The sequence below is a fragment of the Ictidomys tridecemlineatus genome, chromosome 13 (genome assembly GCF_052094955.1).
Source record: "Ictidomys tridecemlineatus isolate mIctTri1 chromosome 13, mIctTri1.hap1, whole genome shotgun sequence".
NCBI classification, from domain to species: domain Eukaryota; kingdom Metazoa; phylum Chordata; class Mammalia; order Rodentia; family Sciuridae; genus Ictidomys; species Ictidomys tridecemlineatus.
In genome coordinates, this window is record NC_135489.1 from 148380 (window position 1) to 166334 (window position 17955).

Below are 17955 nucleotides of genomic sequence, written 5' to 3' on the forward strand. Positions count from 1 at the left end.
ACTCAGCATGGGCTCAGGGTTCCTGATGCTCTCCTAGTATCCCATACCTGTGCCCTGGAGGTATGATCACGGAGCTCCTGTGATCTCAGAGGAGAGGCCTGGGAGCAGGTGAAGTTCCCATGTTTGAACCCTTGGTGGAAATACAGTCAGCAACAGATTTTCAACCTGAGAGTCTTGGTGACCATGTATTTAATCAGTGGTTGGCAGAGGTGGCTCTTTGAAACATTCCTGTCACTGAAGATACAACCCACCCACGAATAGACTGTATCTACTTGGGGCCGATCAAGAGGCTCTGGAATGCACTATACACTTTCCACAGTGGCAGGAGGTTTTCAGAGAGACAGCTCAGTCCCTTGCCTCTACCCTGGAGCAGGAGCTGGGAGGGACGTGGCTCAGGGCAGGCACCACCCAGCTCATGTCCCATGTTGCCCTCCTGAGATGACCTCACTGTGTCTGCTCCTTGCCTTTGATTTTAAATGATCACCATTAGGACCAGCTTGTGGCTAAAAAGGAGAAATGATTCTTTCCTGGGAATTAGCCACTAATTTTGTTGCCTAGACCTTTGACCCATATGACACCCACTTAACCTGGTTAGGTAGTAATGTCAGACAGTACCACTTCCACAGAACAATCTCCATAAGAAAACACCCCTGAATCCTAGAATCCCTCACTCCAGGTCATGTCCTTCACTGAGGCTGGGGGGCACAAGCAGAGACACACCACCTGCCCTTCAGCTCTGCATGGATCCTGAGCCCACTGTTCTAGGACAACTCAGAATCCACATGCACCTACCAGCAGAGCAGGCTGTGAGCCTAGTGTGAGGTCAGAGACAGACAACAAATGAGCACAGTGTGACCAGTGGAGCTGTGGGGATAACTTAGGTCCAGGACACCTGCTGCCCAGTGAACTCTAACAGGTTCAGTGGGGTCAGCCAGACGGTGGGAGGCAGGAAGCCCTTTGGACAGGGGGCTGAGCATGGGAAGAGAATGGCCATGTAGGGACAGTGACAGGATGAGACATGATGGGGGTCAGGGAGCACATCGGCACCTAGGGCTCGTGAAGGCCACTCCTGACCTTGCATCCTCCCTGTGTGAGGGACCAGAGCTGAGACCCACTTGGGGCACAACTGTGGGGCACACACATAGTCTTTGCCACCTGCCACCCCACCCTCTGTGCTCTTGCCCACCTCAAGCCTTGCCAGTGCCAGAGCATAAGGGATGACAGCATCCTTCCAGCTGTGACCCCCAGGGTGTGCCCAGCTCACTCTGATGGAGACAAGGTGCAGCCGCAAGGGGATCTGAACTGAATTCTCTGGGCACTCCACCTTAAACCATAGGGTAAAAGGACTCTACCCCTGAAATGGATACTTTATGTTCATAATTTCAGCTCACTTTTGTTGCTTTAAAGAATACATTTTCTTAGGAGACTTTTATACCAAAGTATCATCTTCAAAGAGAAAGCTCAATATGAAATTTCTGTAAGCACAATTTCATTTTAAATACATAGATATGTCTTGTGTTGTTTATATTTCTTTGAAGTGTGGAAGATCCCCAGGGCACAGCAGAGCCTGCGATTATTAATTGTTGGTTTCACAGCACTTTGACTTTTCCTGCATAGGGTCTCCAGGGTCAAGGACCAAAAATGAAGGCAGTGCAGGTCTGCACACTTTAGATGTCTATAAAAGTCTTCAAGCTCAGGTCCTTACAGGAAGCTAAAGGCCAGGGTGACTAATGGATGGCAGGAGGGGGAAGTGGGAAGCAAACAGCCAGAAAGAAAGTACATGTCAACACTTGGAAAGGTTCCCTGAAGCACCACATCTGAGATGCCCTTCCAAGAGCAGGAGTTCTGTGCAAAGCAGGAGCATTGCAGCCAGGGATGCACCTGCCGAGCACCTGTGGAACCAGCTCCCATCCTGAGCTCCCGGTTACACATCAGCACCATGTTAATTTGCATGTTCCCTGTGAGTCGGGCAGTGGGTTAAGGACTTGAGTGGCTACCCTGGCTCCTATTTAGGGGTGAAAATGTGGGATTCAGAGGAGCAGCTGGGTATAGCAGAGACCTGGTGCCTCCCGCTCTGTCCATGCTCACAAGCTGGAACCACTGGACCTGAAACCTCCTGCTCCTGGTCCTGCCAGGCCTGTCTCGCCTTCTCCTGTGTTAACTCCATATCCTGACCTCCTCAGCATACTCAACAGTCCTGGAGACCTTTGCCCGAAGTGCTTGAGAGTGTGGCACTGATAAGTGAAAGGTGACGTCTGATCCTATGGTGCAGTAGCAGCAGAAACATGGGCACCTCTAAGCTTGCACATCCATCCCCCTAGGAGGAGGCACCAGCATTTCACAGGTGAGGACACCAAGGCAGAGCATGAGTAGAGCCAGGACCCAGCCCAGGGTCACATGTGCATGCTGCACACTGACCCCAAAAGTCAGCTGAAGCCCCTCCAGTTCCTGGGGGGGAAATGCCGTATCCACAGAGACACCACACAGCAAACAGACTCTGCACTAATCCACCCAGGCAAATTACTCCAAATTAACCAAAAAGGACTCCTGACAGGTGTCTTCCAGGCTGGCAATCCATGAAAATCTGCAGCCAGGAGAGGTCTGAGGAGAAGAGGAGGCTGCCATTAGTGGAGAGGCGGAGATGGGAAGGGCTTCAGGGAGGGGAAGGTGCCTGAAATAGTTTGAGGTTTAAACAGAACTCTCTCTGGCTGTGTCGATTCGCTGTTGCTGGCTTCTACCCCTTCACATTCACAAATCCTGCCTGTGGCCCTCCAAGTCAAGGTGATAGCCAGGGCTGGAAGGCATGCTAAGACCCTGGTGCTATAACCTCCGGTGGCATGCCTTGAGTTGACCTCCCAAAGCCTGTTTCCCTGGTAAAATTGGGCGGTAACTGTAGGCTGGCAGTAGGTACATACAATAGAGTACTAGCTGACTACTCCATACCAGGCTTTCAATAAACAAAATCTTGGGAATTCTGTGTCTTTATAGCTTCAATTGCGATTTTTATTTCAGGATTGGTCCCTGTTGGGCCTCAGATGTAAAGCCTACTCTCAAAACACACAGGCAGGCCAAGCACAGTGGCCAGGCACCAGTGTTACGCCTGTCCACAGACAGCCTCCTTAAGATGCTTCTGTATTTCCTCTGCATTGAGTCACTGAGGTTAAGCTGTGGAAATCAAATGCCTGCATCACCCTCTCTGGCACATGCCACACCCACAATGACTTTGCTGAAGGGGTCATTTTGGACTTGAGCAGATGAGGCCCCTAGAAGCATGGCATCGTCCTCCCAGCAGGTGTGTTCCAGGGTAGCAGCCTCTAGTTATGTAGACAGGGTGGGTCTTATAGCCACACACCTCCATCATGGCACTGCAGTTTCGGGTGGCTTGATTTTAGGCATACACACTCAGCAGACTTTTTTAAATACGGAGGACATAGGAAAGGTGTGGAAATCCCTTGTATCCTACCCAAGAGGTAACTATGTTAGCCTAGGTGGATTTCCTCAATTTGGCATTGAGGTTGCTCCAGGTGGGTGACATGCAGATGCCACTCCACTGCTAGCAGAGTGCAGAAGGCCCTTACACCTGACTGAGCTGGCAGACAGCCCACCTCCTGGGGCAGGAAGGGATGGGCAGGGACCAGACTTCTGGCAGTAGCAACACACACGATGATGGCTGACCCCTCTTTGTGGAGCTGTCCTGGGCATTATCACCTCTTCAGCAGCAGCACTGGCCTCCACCAGCCAGCAGCACACCCTCTTTGACTATGGATGTCCCCCTGGGGGCACATCCTGTTAAGATGCCCCCCTGTTAAGATGCAGCATGCCCATGAAGTTTCCACCACTGCTGCACCTCACAGGGCCGCCTCCTGCTCAGACCTCCTGACCTGACACCCATCCTTCACCATAAGTAGTCCACTGAACTCTGCTGCCTAGTGGGCCCAACCCTTAGGCTGGTAATTCTGTTACCAGGGATCTTAAACACAATTTCTCTCTGTGTTTTGTTATCTGAAAAGTGAAAAGCATAGTGAATTGCCAACCTCCTTTCTTTCTGACCTATGTGTTTGGGATTTTGAAGTCTCCTACAAATTTCATTGTGGATACTAACAACCCAAAGCATGCATTCTGCAGGTCTGTGCTCAGTTGGCAGCACTTTTGTTTTGTTTTGTTTGGGTACCAGGGATTGAACCCAGGGGCACTCAACCACTGAGCTACATCCCCAGCCCTATTTTGTATTTTATTTAGAGACAGGGTCTCACTGAGTTGCTTAGTACCTTGCTTTTGCTGAGGTTGGCTTTGAACTCACCATCCTCCTGCCTCATCCTCCCTAGCCACTGGGATTATAGGCATATGCCACTGCACCTGACTCAGCAGTTTGTTTTTGAGTTGGGGTCTCACTGTGTTGCCCAGGCTGGCCTCAAACTCCTGGGCTCAAGCCACCCTCCTGACTCAGCCTCCCTGATGGCTGGGACTACAAGAATATACTGTTCCAAAGGCATGAGAAATATGTGTATTTAATGGCCTAATAATTCAACACACCTGACTTTGGTCACTTCCAAAGACTGATTCTTTGAAACAATGGCTTGAGGAAGAGTAAGCCTGACTTGTCCCTATTTTCTTCCCCACTTTCTGACTGAGACCAGCCCACCAACAATTCCTCCTGAGGCTTCCATGACCCCACAGCTGTGCAGAAGGACAGGCCAGGACCCATGGGACATTTGCCTTTATCTCTGAGGCCAGAATGTGAAAACGTTTCCTGCTGAAGGCTCTGAGAGTTGTGCCCGTCCACACCCAACCCGATGTCAGACTTGAGGCCCAGCTAGAAATCCAGTGGCTTCCTCGTCCTCTTGCTGTTTCTTATGCCAACCAAGTCCTGAGGGCAGCAGTGGTTAAGAGCTGGGTACAGCCCCTCTAGAACGTCCTTGTGCTCATAGGCCTAGGACCTCCTTCACAGAGCTCTGATTCAGCAGGTCTGGGTGGTGCCCTGCTGCGGAGCCCTAGGAGAGTGTTAGCCTGGGGCCACACTCTGAGCCTGAGCCGTAGGGTTCCCACAGGATTCCAGAGAATGCTGCACCCCATCTGGTGCTCAAGGCCAGCCTGAGGGCACTTACACCCCACCTTCTCATGGGAGGGCTGCTTGTTACCCAGAGCCCAAACCTGCAATTTCCCTCCTTCCCTCCCCACTCTCAGAAGGCTGTCCATGGCTCCACTTGGGAAGTGTCCGGGTTGGAGCTCCTCCCTCACGATGCTCCTCCGCCTCTGCCACCCATAAACAAGGTTTCCCTAGATAGGGCAGCATGTGATCATGGAAGGCCCGACTCTTCAGAAGTCCAAAGACTGCATTCAGTTTTCAGAAGTTCCCTTTCAAAGAAAGCCACTCCTCTGCCCAGGCTGCTGTGGAGTGTGGCTCCCTGGCACTGTTCTCAGCTTGCTCACCCCACATGTGTCTATTTGGCAGTCCATCTGCAAATCTGACCCTCTGGCGAGTCTGGTGCCTCTCTCATGGGTAGGCATTGTGACTCTGAGCCTTTATGGCCTAGCATTAGCCCCTGGCCTGTAACAAGATAAATATGTAACAAAAGTAGATGAAAATTAAATTTGGGGGAATGAAGTTTGGCGATTTGTTCCAAAGGCATGAGAAATACGTGTATTTAATGGCCTAATAATTCAATATTTAGGTGTTGATTTTCAATAAATGATACAAAACTAAGCAAATTTGGGAAACAGGACATTATATAAAAACTAAGCATTGGAAAAATCTTAAATATTCAGCAAAAATAGAATGATCATAAATCAAGCCTATGACATGAAGTTTTTTTTAAATTTTTTTTTAAAGAGAGAGTGAGAGAGAGAGAGAGAATTTTTTTTTAATATTTATTTTTCAGTTATCAGCGGACACAACATCTTTGTTTGAATGTGGTGCTGAGGATCGAACCCGGGCCGCTGACATGAAGTTTTAAATTGTGTTTTTTTGTTTGATTTGGTTTGGTTTGGTACCAGGGATTGAATTCAGGGGCACTCTACCACTTAGCCACATCCTCAGCCCTATTTTGTATTTTATTTAGAGACAGGGTCTCACTGAGTTGTTTAGCACCTTGATATTGCTGAGGGTAGCTTTGAACTCGCAATCCTCCTGTCTCAGCTTCCGGACCGGCTGGGATTACAAGTTAAAATGTGTTTTCTAAAAACACAATGAAAATGTTAATCATGCAACAAGCAGTGACAAAAGCAGGTTGCAAAACTGGACAAACAGCATGGTCACATTTCACGACATATGAATACACATGCAGAGAGGTGGAGGGCACCTACAGCACCCAGGTTTCAGGTGAGTGGAGTCCCACCACATCAGGGATCTCTACTTTCGCCTCCTTGGATACACCATGTTTCTCGTGCAATGAGGTTATGGCAACATTATAATTATGTAACTTGCAAATTACAAAAACTGGGAGAACACAACAGTCTTTTTGTTTGTTTGTTTGTTTGTTTTGTTTGCTTGGCTTTATGGCTGAGCCACATCCCCAGCCCTTTTTCTTATTTTGACGTAGGGTCTGCTAAATTGTCCAGGCTGGCCTGGAACTTGCGGTCCCGCCTGAGGTCTCTGGGTAGCTGGGAGTACAGGCCTGCACCGTCGAGTCCGGTTTACAACAGTGTTTTTAAAACCCCGTTACTTATCTTTCTGACTTCTTCACGAAGTCAAGAGTCAGGCTATATCTTGGTTTCTTTCACTCTTTCCGATGCTTATTAACAAGTCCTTAGGGACGGCGCTAATAATCGGTGCCACCTTTCTCCACATTTCTTCCTTTTTTATATTAGCTGCCTTCAAGTCTCCCTCTCATCAGAGGGGCGTTCTTACCTGTTCCTGTCCCTTTTCATTTGGCCTGAGCTTGACTGCGCCTTTGGAGTTCGCCCCGCTGAAGGACCTTCTCCCACCTGCAGCCTGGCAGTTAGTGCGGGCAGGTGATGCCCAATGAGATCAGGTCTCCGCAGGTTCTCCCCAGCACCCTTATGAATAATTACCCTAGACGACGGCAAGTGAGCTCCTTTCCCAGGCCTCCTTTGGAGGCAAACCAAACGAGTTCCTCCACCCGCCTCCCGCCCCGCAGGTCGGTGGTGCTTCTATTCCCAGGCTCCGGGAACGCAAAGAAACTTGACGTTACTGCGAACAGCAGTCGGGTGGGGGCGTAGCCGGGTCCTCCCGGGCTAGGGAAGGCGGGGAGGTAGGGAGGCAGGGTGCAACCAGGGCTTGGGGAGACAGGGAGGTAGAGAGGTGGGGCGTGGGAAGACGAAGAGGCGGGGCGTGAGGAGGCGGGGCGTGGGGAGGCGGAGCGGCGCGCACCAGCGTCCCCGCGCTCCTCCCGCGCGCGGCCCCTGGAGTCCCGGAGGCGCGCGGCCAGGCCAGCTCCGGCCCGCGGCACACCAGGCAACCCGTCGCCCCAGCGAGCGCGGGCCGGGGCCGGAGCCGGGGCCGACGGCTGGGGGCGTCGCCCCCAAGAGTCTTTCTGCGGCCCCTGAGCTTTGAGGGCGAAACGAGACTGATCGGGGCCGAAACCATGAACCGGAGTTTTCACAAGTCTCAGACCCTGCGCTTCTACGACTGCAGCGCGGTGGAAGTCAAGAGCAAGGTAAGCCCAGGAGGGCTGCCCGACGATCTGCACCCCTCCCCTGGCAAAGGATCGGGCTCCCCGCGGAGGGGGACCGGAGCGGAGGGGGAGGCGACCGGCGCCAACTTTCGAGCTCCGGCACCGCGCGCCACTGTGCGCTGGGTTCGTGGGATGTGCATGGGGGACCCCGGCCCTTCTTCCCGCCCCCTGCACAGACACAAAGCCTGGCAGCCTCAGGAGGGTCTTGTTGGGACCGAGGGCTGTCGGACAGTCAGTGCACGCCCCAGACCCTCTCCGCGAGAGCTGCTCTTTTGTTACACGGTAAGAGGCGACCCGGGCGCGCCACACGTTAAGGGAGGGCGGCGTTTCCGGGGCGAACTGGGGGACGGGACTGTGCGGATTCCGGGCTGTGGAGGGCCCGGGGAGGGACCCTGCTGTGCCGCCTCCTTGACTACGAAGAAGCCTCGTTACTAGCGAGGAGGCTACAGGGGCAGGGCCCGCCCGCCACCCAACCTGGCTCCGTGTACCAGATTCCCTGGCCCTGGTCGTGCCCCTCGCCCCCACCCCTGGGGCACGCCCCTGGCCGAGATCCAGCCACCCCCACCCCCAAACGTGGCCCCCACTCAGACACCTCGCCCGGGAGTGCCCCCAACTCAGTTCACACCCCAAGTCTGAGGCGGGCCCCTGGCCCATACATCCTCACCTCCGTGGCGCTCAGACCTTGACCCGCTACAGAACGCGCCTCCCCGGGCCAGACCCAGACCCCCACCCTGGGCGCGCCCCAGCTCCTGATGCCTGCGCCAGGCTGAGCGTGCCCTAACTTGCGGGCGCAGTGTGCGTGTCTGGGTAATTGGTTGATAGGATCTGGCGCTTCTGCCCTTTGCGGGGGCGGCTTCTTCTCAGCAGACTCTTTTGTCTGGGAGGGTCTCTGTGGTGGACGCAGGGGGCAGAGGAGGAGCTGCAGTTACTCATGGCCCTGTGGGAGAGGGGCCCTTAATCCTTTTGCTGACTGCTGCCTGAGAACTGAGTGGCCCGCTCACCCTTTCTGGCTGCCTACCCTTTCTCGGTAAAGTGAGGTGGAAGCTGCCAGAGTGGTGGGAAAGGGGCCGGGCCACTAGCTCTGTGTTCATCTTGGGCACAGGACCAGTGTTTTCTCGCCTGGGCTCTGGGGAGGCGAGTCCCACCCTAGACTACAGGTGGCCTAAAGGATCCATCGGTGTAGGATTTCCAGGGCCCTCACAGGGGTTCGTGGGGGACCTAGCCAGGGGCATGGCCACATCCCGGAGCCTCTTGGGAAGACACAATCATTTTTGGAATTCCTGCCCTTTCCCCAAATGCTAATTCGGTAATCCCTGTCCATGCCCATCTTCTCTGGTCCAAACCCATAGATCCCGTGTGCTATCCATGGGTTGTGAAGGAAGGACCCGCAGTAGCAGAGGGAGTTTGAAGAATCTGCCCTATTGAGCTCTGAACAGTAGCCACTAAGCCCCTAGTGTTTGGGGTTTCTTGTTTTGAGATCATTGTAGTTCACCAACAGTTGTGAGAGAAAATAGACCCCAGCACTCTTCATCCTGCCTCCCCCAAAGCTGACATCTTATGTGACTGGCACCATGTGGCCTATGCCAACTGTGGATATCAGCACAGTGCTGAGTGCTCACTTGTGTGGCCACCAGCTCAGTCAGGTACAGGGCCTTTCATCACAGGGACCTCTCCTGCTGCCTGTTGTGCAGTGCCTACTTCAATTTAAGTGAGTTGGTCAGTATGGAACACTGTTCTGGTGGTCAGTAGCTGTGTGAGGTGCCTTTTCAAACATAGCAAGGCCCTAGGACAGATCTGGAGGTGCTCTCACTGGTCCTAACCCTGCAGTTCTGGAACTGGGCCTGTGCAGGCTGCCAGGGGCTAGAGTAGGGATCTGCCTTTGCCTGTCCAGGGGTGTTAGTCTGCCTGCCTCTTCCAGCCCTGCTCAGTAGAGAGGTGCTGCCCCATGCCCCACAGGAAACTCAAGTTCAAGAGCAGTGAGTGTCACGGCCGGAGTTTGGACTTGGGAGTCCTCAGGAGGCCTCATGGACCTGGGCCCCCTGAAGTAGCTGTCATATCTCCTCCTGTCACACAGCCTGACTTGCTGCTTGTCAGAGGGTCCACATGGCTCTTCCTTCTGCACATGGCCTCCCACAGGTACTTACTGTGGAGTCTTCTCTGCAGAGAGTGACTGTTGTCACCATATAGGAAGCAGAACTTCATGAGATTAGGACTTAGTGCAACCTGGACGGAGCACCACAGAGCATGGCAGTCAGAGAGCTGAGTGGACCTGGGTTCTGCCACCTGCTACCTTTGGGGCTTTCAGACAAGTCATTTAACCCTACCCAGCTTCAGTTGTCTTGTGTAAAGTGAGCACCATATGTGATTTGCTTACTCTCCAAGATGGAGAGAGTCAATGAATCTGAGAGCAATCTAAGACTGAGCAGAGCCCACCATGGCAAGAGCTCATTTCTGCGGATCAGGATCCTCTGGCATTTTGAGATCTGAGCTGAAAAGTTCTTCAGGCCCTCTCATGTCTAAAATATATTAATTTAACCAATCTCCACTCAGATTACTTTCAGGTTTTTTTTCCATAGTAAAACAGTGTTTTTAAGTCTTCACATAAAGGAGTGTGTGTGTGTGTGTGTGTGTGATGTGAAGATTATTGGTTCTGTTAAGTCAGTGCAGGGCTTTTTTTTTTTTTTTTTTTTAAGAGAGAGTGAGAGGAGAGAGGAGAGAGAGAGAGAATTTCCAACATTTATTTTTTCTCAGAGGACACAACATCTTTTGTCTGTATGTGGTGCTGAGGATCGAACCCGGTCCACACGCATGCCAGGCGAGCGCGCTACCGCTTGAGCCACATCCCCAGCCCCAGTGCAGGGCTCTTATTGTTTGTTTAGGACAAACCCCTAGAAGTAAAATTACTTGGAAGAAAGGTATGCACATTTGTGGGCCTTTCTGTGTGTGTGTGTTTGTGTGATGCTGGGATCAAACCTGAGGCCTCTGTCATGCTAGGTAAGCACTTGGTATGCACATTTCTAAGGCTAATAAATATTGCCGAATGTTCTGGGCACTCATTTCTGCCAGTTTCTATGCTGTTTGATATCTGTCCATCCATCTCTCTCTCCTCTTCTTCTCCCAGTGCTGGGCATTTTCTCATACCTTCCAGACTATATAAATAAAACCATGTCCCGTTGTTTGAATTTGCATTTCTTGAGTGATTTGAAGGTTTTCACATGTATTGGCTATTTGTATACCTATTTTTAATTTTCTGCTCTTGTCCTGTATCATTTTTCCTATCAGTGGTCTTTTTGAGTTATAAGAGCTGCTAGTGCAGGTGGTGCTGAGTGGAGCTGGTGTCCTATCTTTAGAGGGGCCTTGCCCTCGGCACTAGCCCTGCACTCCCAAAGGGTGGGAATAAGCTGGCACAAGCTGATCCTGTGCTGGCTGGCCAGTCCGCTGGGGACATCTGGGCACAGTGCCTTATATTAGCATGTCTCCTCTGAACCCCAAGATATTATCGCTAGCTGATCTCATTGGCCACCATGGTGCTTCAGGGGCACACCCTTCTTTCTGAGATGAGACATGGGGTGAGATGGAGCCCAGGCCAGCCTCCCTATTGAGTGGCTGGGGACTTGCCTTCCGTGGGCCAGTTGAGAACTGCCTGGACATGGTTTGACTCATCTGTGTGTCAGTTACACCCTCTTAAGACTCTGGTTTGCTGTACTGTGCATGTATGTGTTCAAACAGGTTCAGGGACTTGATCTGGGAAGTGGCATCCAGAGGAGACTTGTCAGGAACCCAGGTAGCACCTCAGTCTGGGGGCATGGTGGCATCAGTGTACCCCGAAGGCTGCCCACCTCTTGTGGGTAGGATCTGGAGTGGTAAAGCGTTCTGACAGCCTTCCTGGGGCACCACACCTGGGCAGGGGGTCAAGCCCTTTCCTAGGACCAAGGGCACTTCAGATACAGGGTGGAGTCCTCCCAATTTTATGGAAGGGGGAGTGATGGCGGTAGAACTGCTGGGCGGCTGGGTTTGTCCAGTTGGCTGTTTCCATGTCTATTCGCTCCCCAGTTCCTCTTGGCAAATTTTAGTTGTACATGAACCTGGGAGCCCAAGGAAGTGCTGTCTCCTTCACAGCTCATCACCCCACCCCACCCCTGCCAGCCTCTTCCCAGCGCACACCAGGGCCCTTCTCTGCAGTTGCCCCTGAACACTGTCTACAGTTCAGAGGTTACGTTCTAGAACAATTATTTTTTTTTAATATTTATTCTTAAATTTTAGGTAGACACTATCTTTATTTTACATTTATGTGGTGCTGAGGATTGAACCTAGTGCCTCGTTCATGCTAAGCGAGCGCTCTACCACTGAGCCACAACCCCAGCCCTCATTCTAGAACATTTCTTAATGTTTATTTAATGTCCCCCATATATATGTGCATATATGTGCCAGGTGGGTTCCAAATGTATTGCAAGTGTAAATAACAGTTCGTCAACCCCTGTTACAACCTGTAAGAAAGGCTGTCTCACACTCTCATCATGCATAAAAAGACACTGAGCCATAGGCTCCTCTGACCTACCCAGGGTCATAAAGCTCAGCACAGGGTCTGAAACCCACAGAACCCACAGCCTGACTCCAGCATCCACAGTTGGGCCACTGTCTGCTGTTGGTGGAGAAGGGCTTGTGGCTCTTAGGAACTGCAGACCATGGATTCCGGACCAAGGTATAGATACAGGTGTCCCAGCCGCCCCTCCGTAGTGTAGGAGGCCCTGGTTGTCCAGGTCTAGAGCTCACGGAAGCACTGGGGAGTGTGCCTTGTGCCTTAGGGAAAGAAGCTCCATCGTTCTTGCACACCTTAGGTTCCTGCCGCAAGCCTTTCAAGGAGGGCCTCTGTTTGGAGTCTGTTCTCTGAAGTCCAGTCCCACCCTCTGTCCATTCATTGGCTTATTTGCTTGCTCCTCTATTGAGCATCTGCTACATGCCAGGCACAGGGCCCTTGCTGGGATACAAAGACAGCCAGGGTTGACACCATCCCTGCCTCCACAGAGCAAGTGGCAGATGTGGCAGAGTGGTGGGGTCCTTTATCACCACATTCAAATCCTTAACTTCATAACTTTGTGAAGCCACACGCCCAAGGGCCACCTGGTTGGCCCTCTGCCTAACAAGGCCAGCCTCCGTGTTGAAGCCCTGGGGTTGCTCTCTGCCTCTGTGACAGAGGCCTACCAGGCTGGCTGGCTCAGGTTTGGGGTTGGCTCCTCTGGCGGGTGCAAGGCTCCTGTATGGGTCTTGCCTCCTCTGGGGCTTTTCAGTCTTCCCCTCATGTGTTCTGGGTTTAGCACACTGGGAGGCCAGAAAGTTAACAGGATTCCTCAGGTTCTCCAAGGGAAAATTCAGCATCTAACATGTGAAAAGTGGTGCTCAATATGCAGTAGGCACCCAATAAATGTCTGTTCAGTTGATTCAAATGAGAAATGACTGGATATTCCTGTTAGCTACTGATTCACAAGTGGTCTGTTAGGCTACTTTAGGAAATACCTACTTTTTAAAGAAAGTGATGAATACTTAGTTACAGTTGGCTTATTGACAGAGCGTCTCTGAGAAAGGCTAGTGCCTTGCCCCCTCCCTGCTTGTCAAGGTGGTTAAGCTAGTGCCATGGGTCAGTGGTAGGCAGGGCTGGAAAAGGTGAGCTCGACAAGGCATAGCAACTTAGGAAGTGAAACTCCATCACTGTTTCTGCTGCTGTTGGGTCTCCTGACTTCCTAGTCTCTGCATGGCCAGCTCTGTGTCTCCAAGATCCAGCACTGTTGGCTTCTTCCAGCAGACCGCTGGGGGTCAGGACCACTTCCTGGGCAGACATTTGGGAGTGCTCTACCCTGTCATTCTCTGCTCCTGGGGTCTGGGCTGGGCTGCCCTGCCCCACCTCTCCCTGAACTTCATCTCAGCCTGTCCGTCCAGAGCATTAAGCACTTGAAACCTCAGGGCCTTCTCCATTTCCATGCTGTCTGTGCTCTGTCTTCACTGTGGGAGTGACCTCAGCACCACCTGCAGCCCAGCACTGAGTTGTCTTTGCACATGGACTGCCCCCTGCCTGGATTTAGGGTGGAGCTGTGGCTGTGGCAGGTCTGAGGACACAGGAATCCCAGAAGGACTCAATCACACTTATTAAGTACTTGTGGATTAATTAAAGCAAATCATTAAGTTTGCTCTCCAGAATTTAGGGCTCCTGCTTATGTGTGAAGTTTCCATAGCCTTCCATTCAATGCTGAGGTCGAGTGGTTACTTTTGCGGGTCTCTTGGCCATCCCTGAGTCCACAGCAGTGGGGCATTGTGGGGAAGAGGGTTGGGAGCAGAGCTGAGAGTTCTGCTTTTTCCGCCCTCGTGGACCCCACGAGGCTCCATTCTTACCTCTTGCTTCAGGATGTCACTGCTACATATCAGGGGAACTTCTCTGCTTCTAAAAGTCCTTACGTCATCGGTACTCCTGTCAAAGGCTGGATTTTGAATCAGTGAGTCCATGGCCACAGATCTTTACTGAGACAGGATAGATGGACTAAGACACCCAGACCCAGAATGCTTCCCCTCAGTGACTTCTTTTGGGGACGTATGCTGGTATGAAAGGGCCAAGAGGGAACCTAGGACCCTTAATGTGATTGCTTTGGGTGGTAAGCTATTCTAGAGGAATCTAGATATGAAAGCCATATTAGTGTCCTGTTCTCTATGGGCAAGGGACATGCACCACTGGCTGCCCACCCCCCACATTCCTAACTCACTTCCTCGCTGTTCTGACAGAGTGTCACTATGTGACACAGTATACTTTTCTGCCTTCTGTGGAGGTGGTGGCCCCTCACCCGACCCTGTGACTGCAGCTCCCTGGGGCCTACCAACACCAGTACGGTGGCAGCCACCCAGTCTGGGCTGAAGCTGAGCAGTTGCTGAGTTGGACCGGGTCATGCAGGTGCTCGGTTACGTCTGAAAACTTCGCAGGAGCATGCCTCTTTTGCTGGAGGTGGCATTGTTTGCCTGCAAGATGACCCCATGTCTGAACAATGGCGGCTGCAGATGTCAGGTAGCCTGTTGTGAGAAGCAGTGCCTTGAGAAAGCCCCATCCCACCTCATGAGGTCACGAGCCCTGCGGCCCCTGCATGTGAGGTCTGTCTCTCAAGGGTCCTGCTGCTTTTGCTCAGGGATGTGGCCTCACCACTATGGGAGGGGCAAGGGGCTTGAAGGTGCCTCTCTCAGCTTAGGCAGTGGTCACAGCCTGGCCGAGGATCAGCACCGGGTGCTGAGTCGCTGAGATGTGCCGTTGTGAGGTTGCCCCAGGTTCTTTCTGCAGCCTGTTTCTCTGGGCCCCTCCCTGCCCCAGAAGCCTGATCAGGCCTGTGAGAGAAGCTGCCACCCAGGAGGGTCCAGGTGTGGGTGGCACTTTTGAGTGAAGCTTTATATTAGGCTCCTTTCTCTAGAAGTACCTGCCATGTGCTGGGCAGAGTCTGTTCTGCTCTTGACGCCTTATGTGGTAGAGTTTCCCACCTGGAGAGATGAGGACCTGAGGCTCAGCAAGGCAGAGCCATTAAGTCGCAGCTCTGAGCTGCAACACCATCCTACATGCGACTAGTCCCTTACCCTGCCTCCACCTCAGGAGAAACAGACAACACCTGCTGCGCTGAGGTCAGTGTCCCCCACCTCCCTTCTCAGTGTCTCCGGACACCGACTTGGGGCTGGGCTGCTTCCTAAATGCCTCCTGCATCCTGTGAGATCCCCTCTCCTCAGCAGTCTGGGCCTTTGATCCTTCCATGAGTGTTGGCATGGGGTCTGTCTGGCCCTGTGCAGTCCGTCTGGCGGATGCAGGGAGTGCAGACCAGGAGCACAGGCCTGGCCACCTCACCCACTTCCTTTTGTGCTGTAGTGGCTCTCTGTGGCTGGTCTGGAGCATTACTGATCCCTTCAGATCCAGGCACGGAAGGTCACTTACAAAGGCCCACCAGAGAGCACCACTTCCACCCAGAACTGCAGGCTCCAGTCACTCATGGAGTTACAATAAACCCTTTTTATTTTGAAAAATGACCTTAAAAATAGCTGCCTTTCCACAAGGAAAGGGACAGGCTGAGCAAACTAAGGCTGCTCCTGAGAAGTCAGGACCCACGCTCAGCTGAAGACCAGTCGTATCCCACAGTGCGAGCCAGCCACACAGCTGGCTTTGTCACAGATGCATACACAAATGTGCAAGTTTGGGTCCTGAGGTTGAGCAGCACCTGTGAGAGCAGGCACAGTGTACTTCTCCAGGCCTCAGGGAACAAGCAGCTCAGGAGAGGTCTCACTCTCCCATGTCACATAGTGTGAGCACCAGAATGCACTCTTGTCACACTCACAGCGGCCTTTCAAGAAATGTGTCCTCATCCCTGTTCTACCAGGTAGGCACAGGCTCAGAGCTTAACACTTGGTGCCAGCATGTGAACCTGTAGCCTGGCTCCACCCAACTTGGCCCTGATGTCTCTTAGCCCCTCTCCAGCTCTCTGCCCGGAAACCACCTGACTCTTCCACGTATCATGAGCGCACATTGGAATGTGCCCAGTTTCCTCTGCAGGCCAGGTTCCAGCCATGGAATGACTTCTCGGGAAAGTCCCATAAAGGTGGGTGAGATGAGCAGGCCCCAGGCACCCAGACCTTGGCTGGCCCTAGCCCCCAGGTCTCTCTGGGACCTCCTGTGCCCAGCTTCTGAGCAGTCCCCTCTGTGCTTACTGCCCCCTTGTAGACAGCCCCTCTCATCCACACCCAGTTGTCTTCTTCCAACCACTGGAGCACTCCAGGTTTTGTCTTAGTGCTCCCTGGAATGTGGCTTTCACTTTCCCATTCCTAGCCTTGTGACTGCTAGGCTAGGTCTTCTCTTCTGCTCTGTGAAATGGGGACAGTGACACCTTTCCAAACAGGCTTGGTGTCAGGACTGAAGGCCATGCACATGAGGCCTGGCACTGACTTTGTGGTCCCGCATATCTCTGGGCCTCTCCTGACACCAACCCAGCCTACATTCACAGTAGGCCCCAAGCTACAGAGCGCACAAAGCACACGGAAGGCCAACAGCAGGCCTGTGGGCAGGGCAAGTGGCCTCACAGGGGCCACAGGTGGGGCACAGGTGGGCTCTTGCATCAGCAGGCACCTGGGTATCTCATGCTCCATGCAGTAATGGCCCAGACAGTTCTGTAGGTGTGACTGTGGCACCACTATCACCCTGGGCCATAGGGGGTGGACAAGGCACAGGAAGGGGCCAGGTCCCACCCTGCCTGACTCACAGCCTGTGGCCTGATTTCAAATGTGTCCCAACGCGTCAGCCAGGAAGTCATCCCACAGCACACCACTGCCCGGTCCCACGCTCCGACAGATAGCTCATTGGTTGACAGCTTGTTTCTTGTTAGCCTGCTGCCTCCTCTTTTCCTGCATAGAGTTCTTTCCAGTTCTCTATAGGGCGTGTGCATGCACACACACTGATAGGTTCTGCCCCTCGAAGTTCTGGGGCAGCTCCTGCCCACCAGACACACACACACACACACACACACACACACACAAGAGCATTCGTAGCGCGGATGTGTGGGTGTGGCTGTGGTCCGGCCTCTGTCCCCCTTCCTGAAGATTCTGCTCTGGGCCAAGTCTTGACAGTCTAAGATGGCTCTGCAGTTAGAGCTGGGCACTGAGAAAGGAGAGCCTTCTTCCTCTGGTGGTCCCAGGACCCACCTCCGAGGAGAGCGGAACACCAGAGGTGACTGTCTGTCTCAGCACCTGTCTGTGCTTGCCTTTCTGCCCACCACGGTGGGCCCTGTGTGCTGTCCTGGCTGCTCTGGTCTGGGCTGTGCAGGCTCAGTTGACACTCCGTGTGCACCCGCTCTTTCCCCTCCTTACACGCCTAATTTAAATCAGAGCCTGGGTGGACGGCTGCTCCACTGGAGTTCCTGTCTGTAACCATGGGCCTACTGTTTAATACCCTGCTGGCCAGCACACCCCCAGGCCCCGGAAGGCAGGTGGTGGTTGTTCAGCACCACATACCCACCCAGCTCAGGCCAGGCTTAGCTGGCATTCAAGACAGTCCTGTTGAATGAATGCATATGAAGAATGCTCCCTAGCTGCTGATAGCCAGGCCCTTGGTCCTCAGAGCACAGGCCAGGCACTGCTCCAGGAGAAGGGGGCTGAGGTCTTGTGCCTGCAGAGCTCCGGAGGATGCTGGTGCTGCTGGCTCAAGGGACACCTGCAGGAGCAAGCCCTGGACCTGCTGATCCCTGCCGGGGCCCAGCAGGCCCAGACTCTGTTGGTCTTTTGGGGCTCCTGGATCAGACAGGATTCCCAGCTTGGGTGTTGC

The 17955-nt window shown here is 53.0% G+C and overlaps 1 protein-coding gene across 2 annotated transcripts in view; it reads left to right on the forward strand.

Annotated features, from left to right (window-relative positions):
- Positions 1-7312: 7312 nt before the first annotated feature.
- The window catches only part of Pard6g (par-6 family cell polarity regulator gamma), a 62685-nt gene continuing 52042 nt past the window's right edge, over positions 7313-17955 (forward strand). The window contains exon 1 of one of the 2 annotated variants that reach the window (XM_005334359.5): positions 7313-7616. In XM_005334359.5, coding sequence (XP_005334416.1) covers positions 7545-7616 — 72 coding nt within the window. In that variant the 5' untranslated portion in view covers positions 7313-7544. Of the gene's footprint in view, positions 7617-7667; positions 7917-17955 lie in introns of those variants that run through there. The other variant, XM_040271641.2, reaches the window with a different exon arrangement.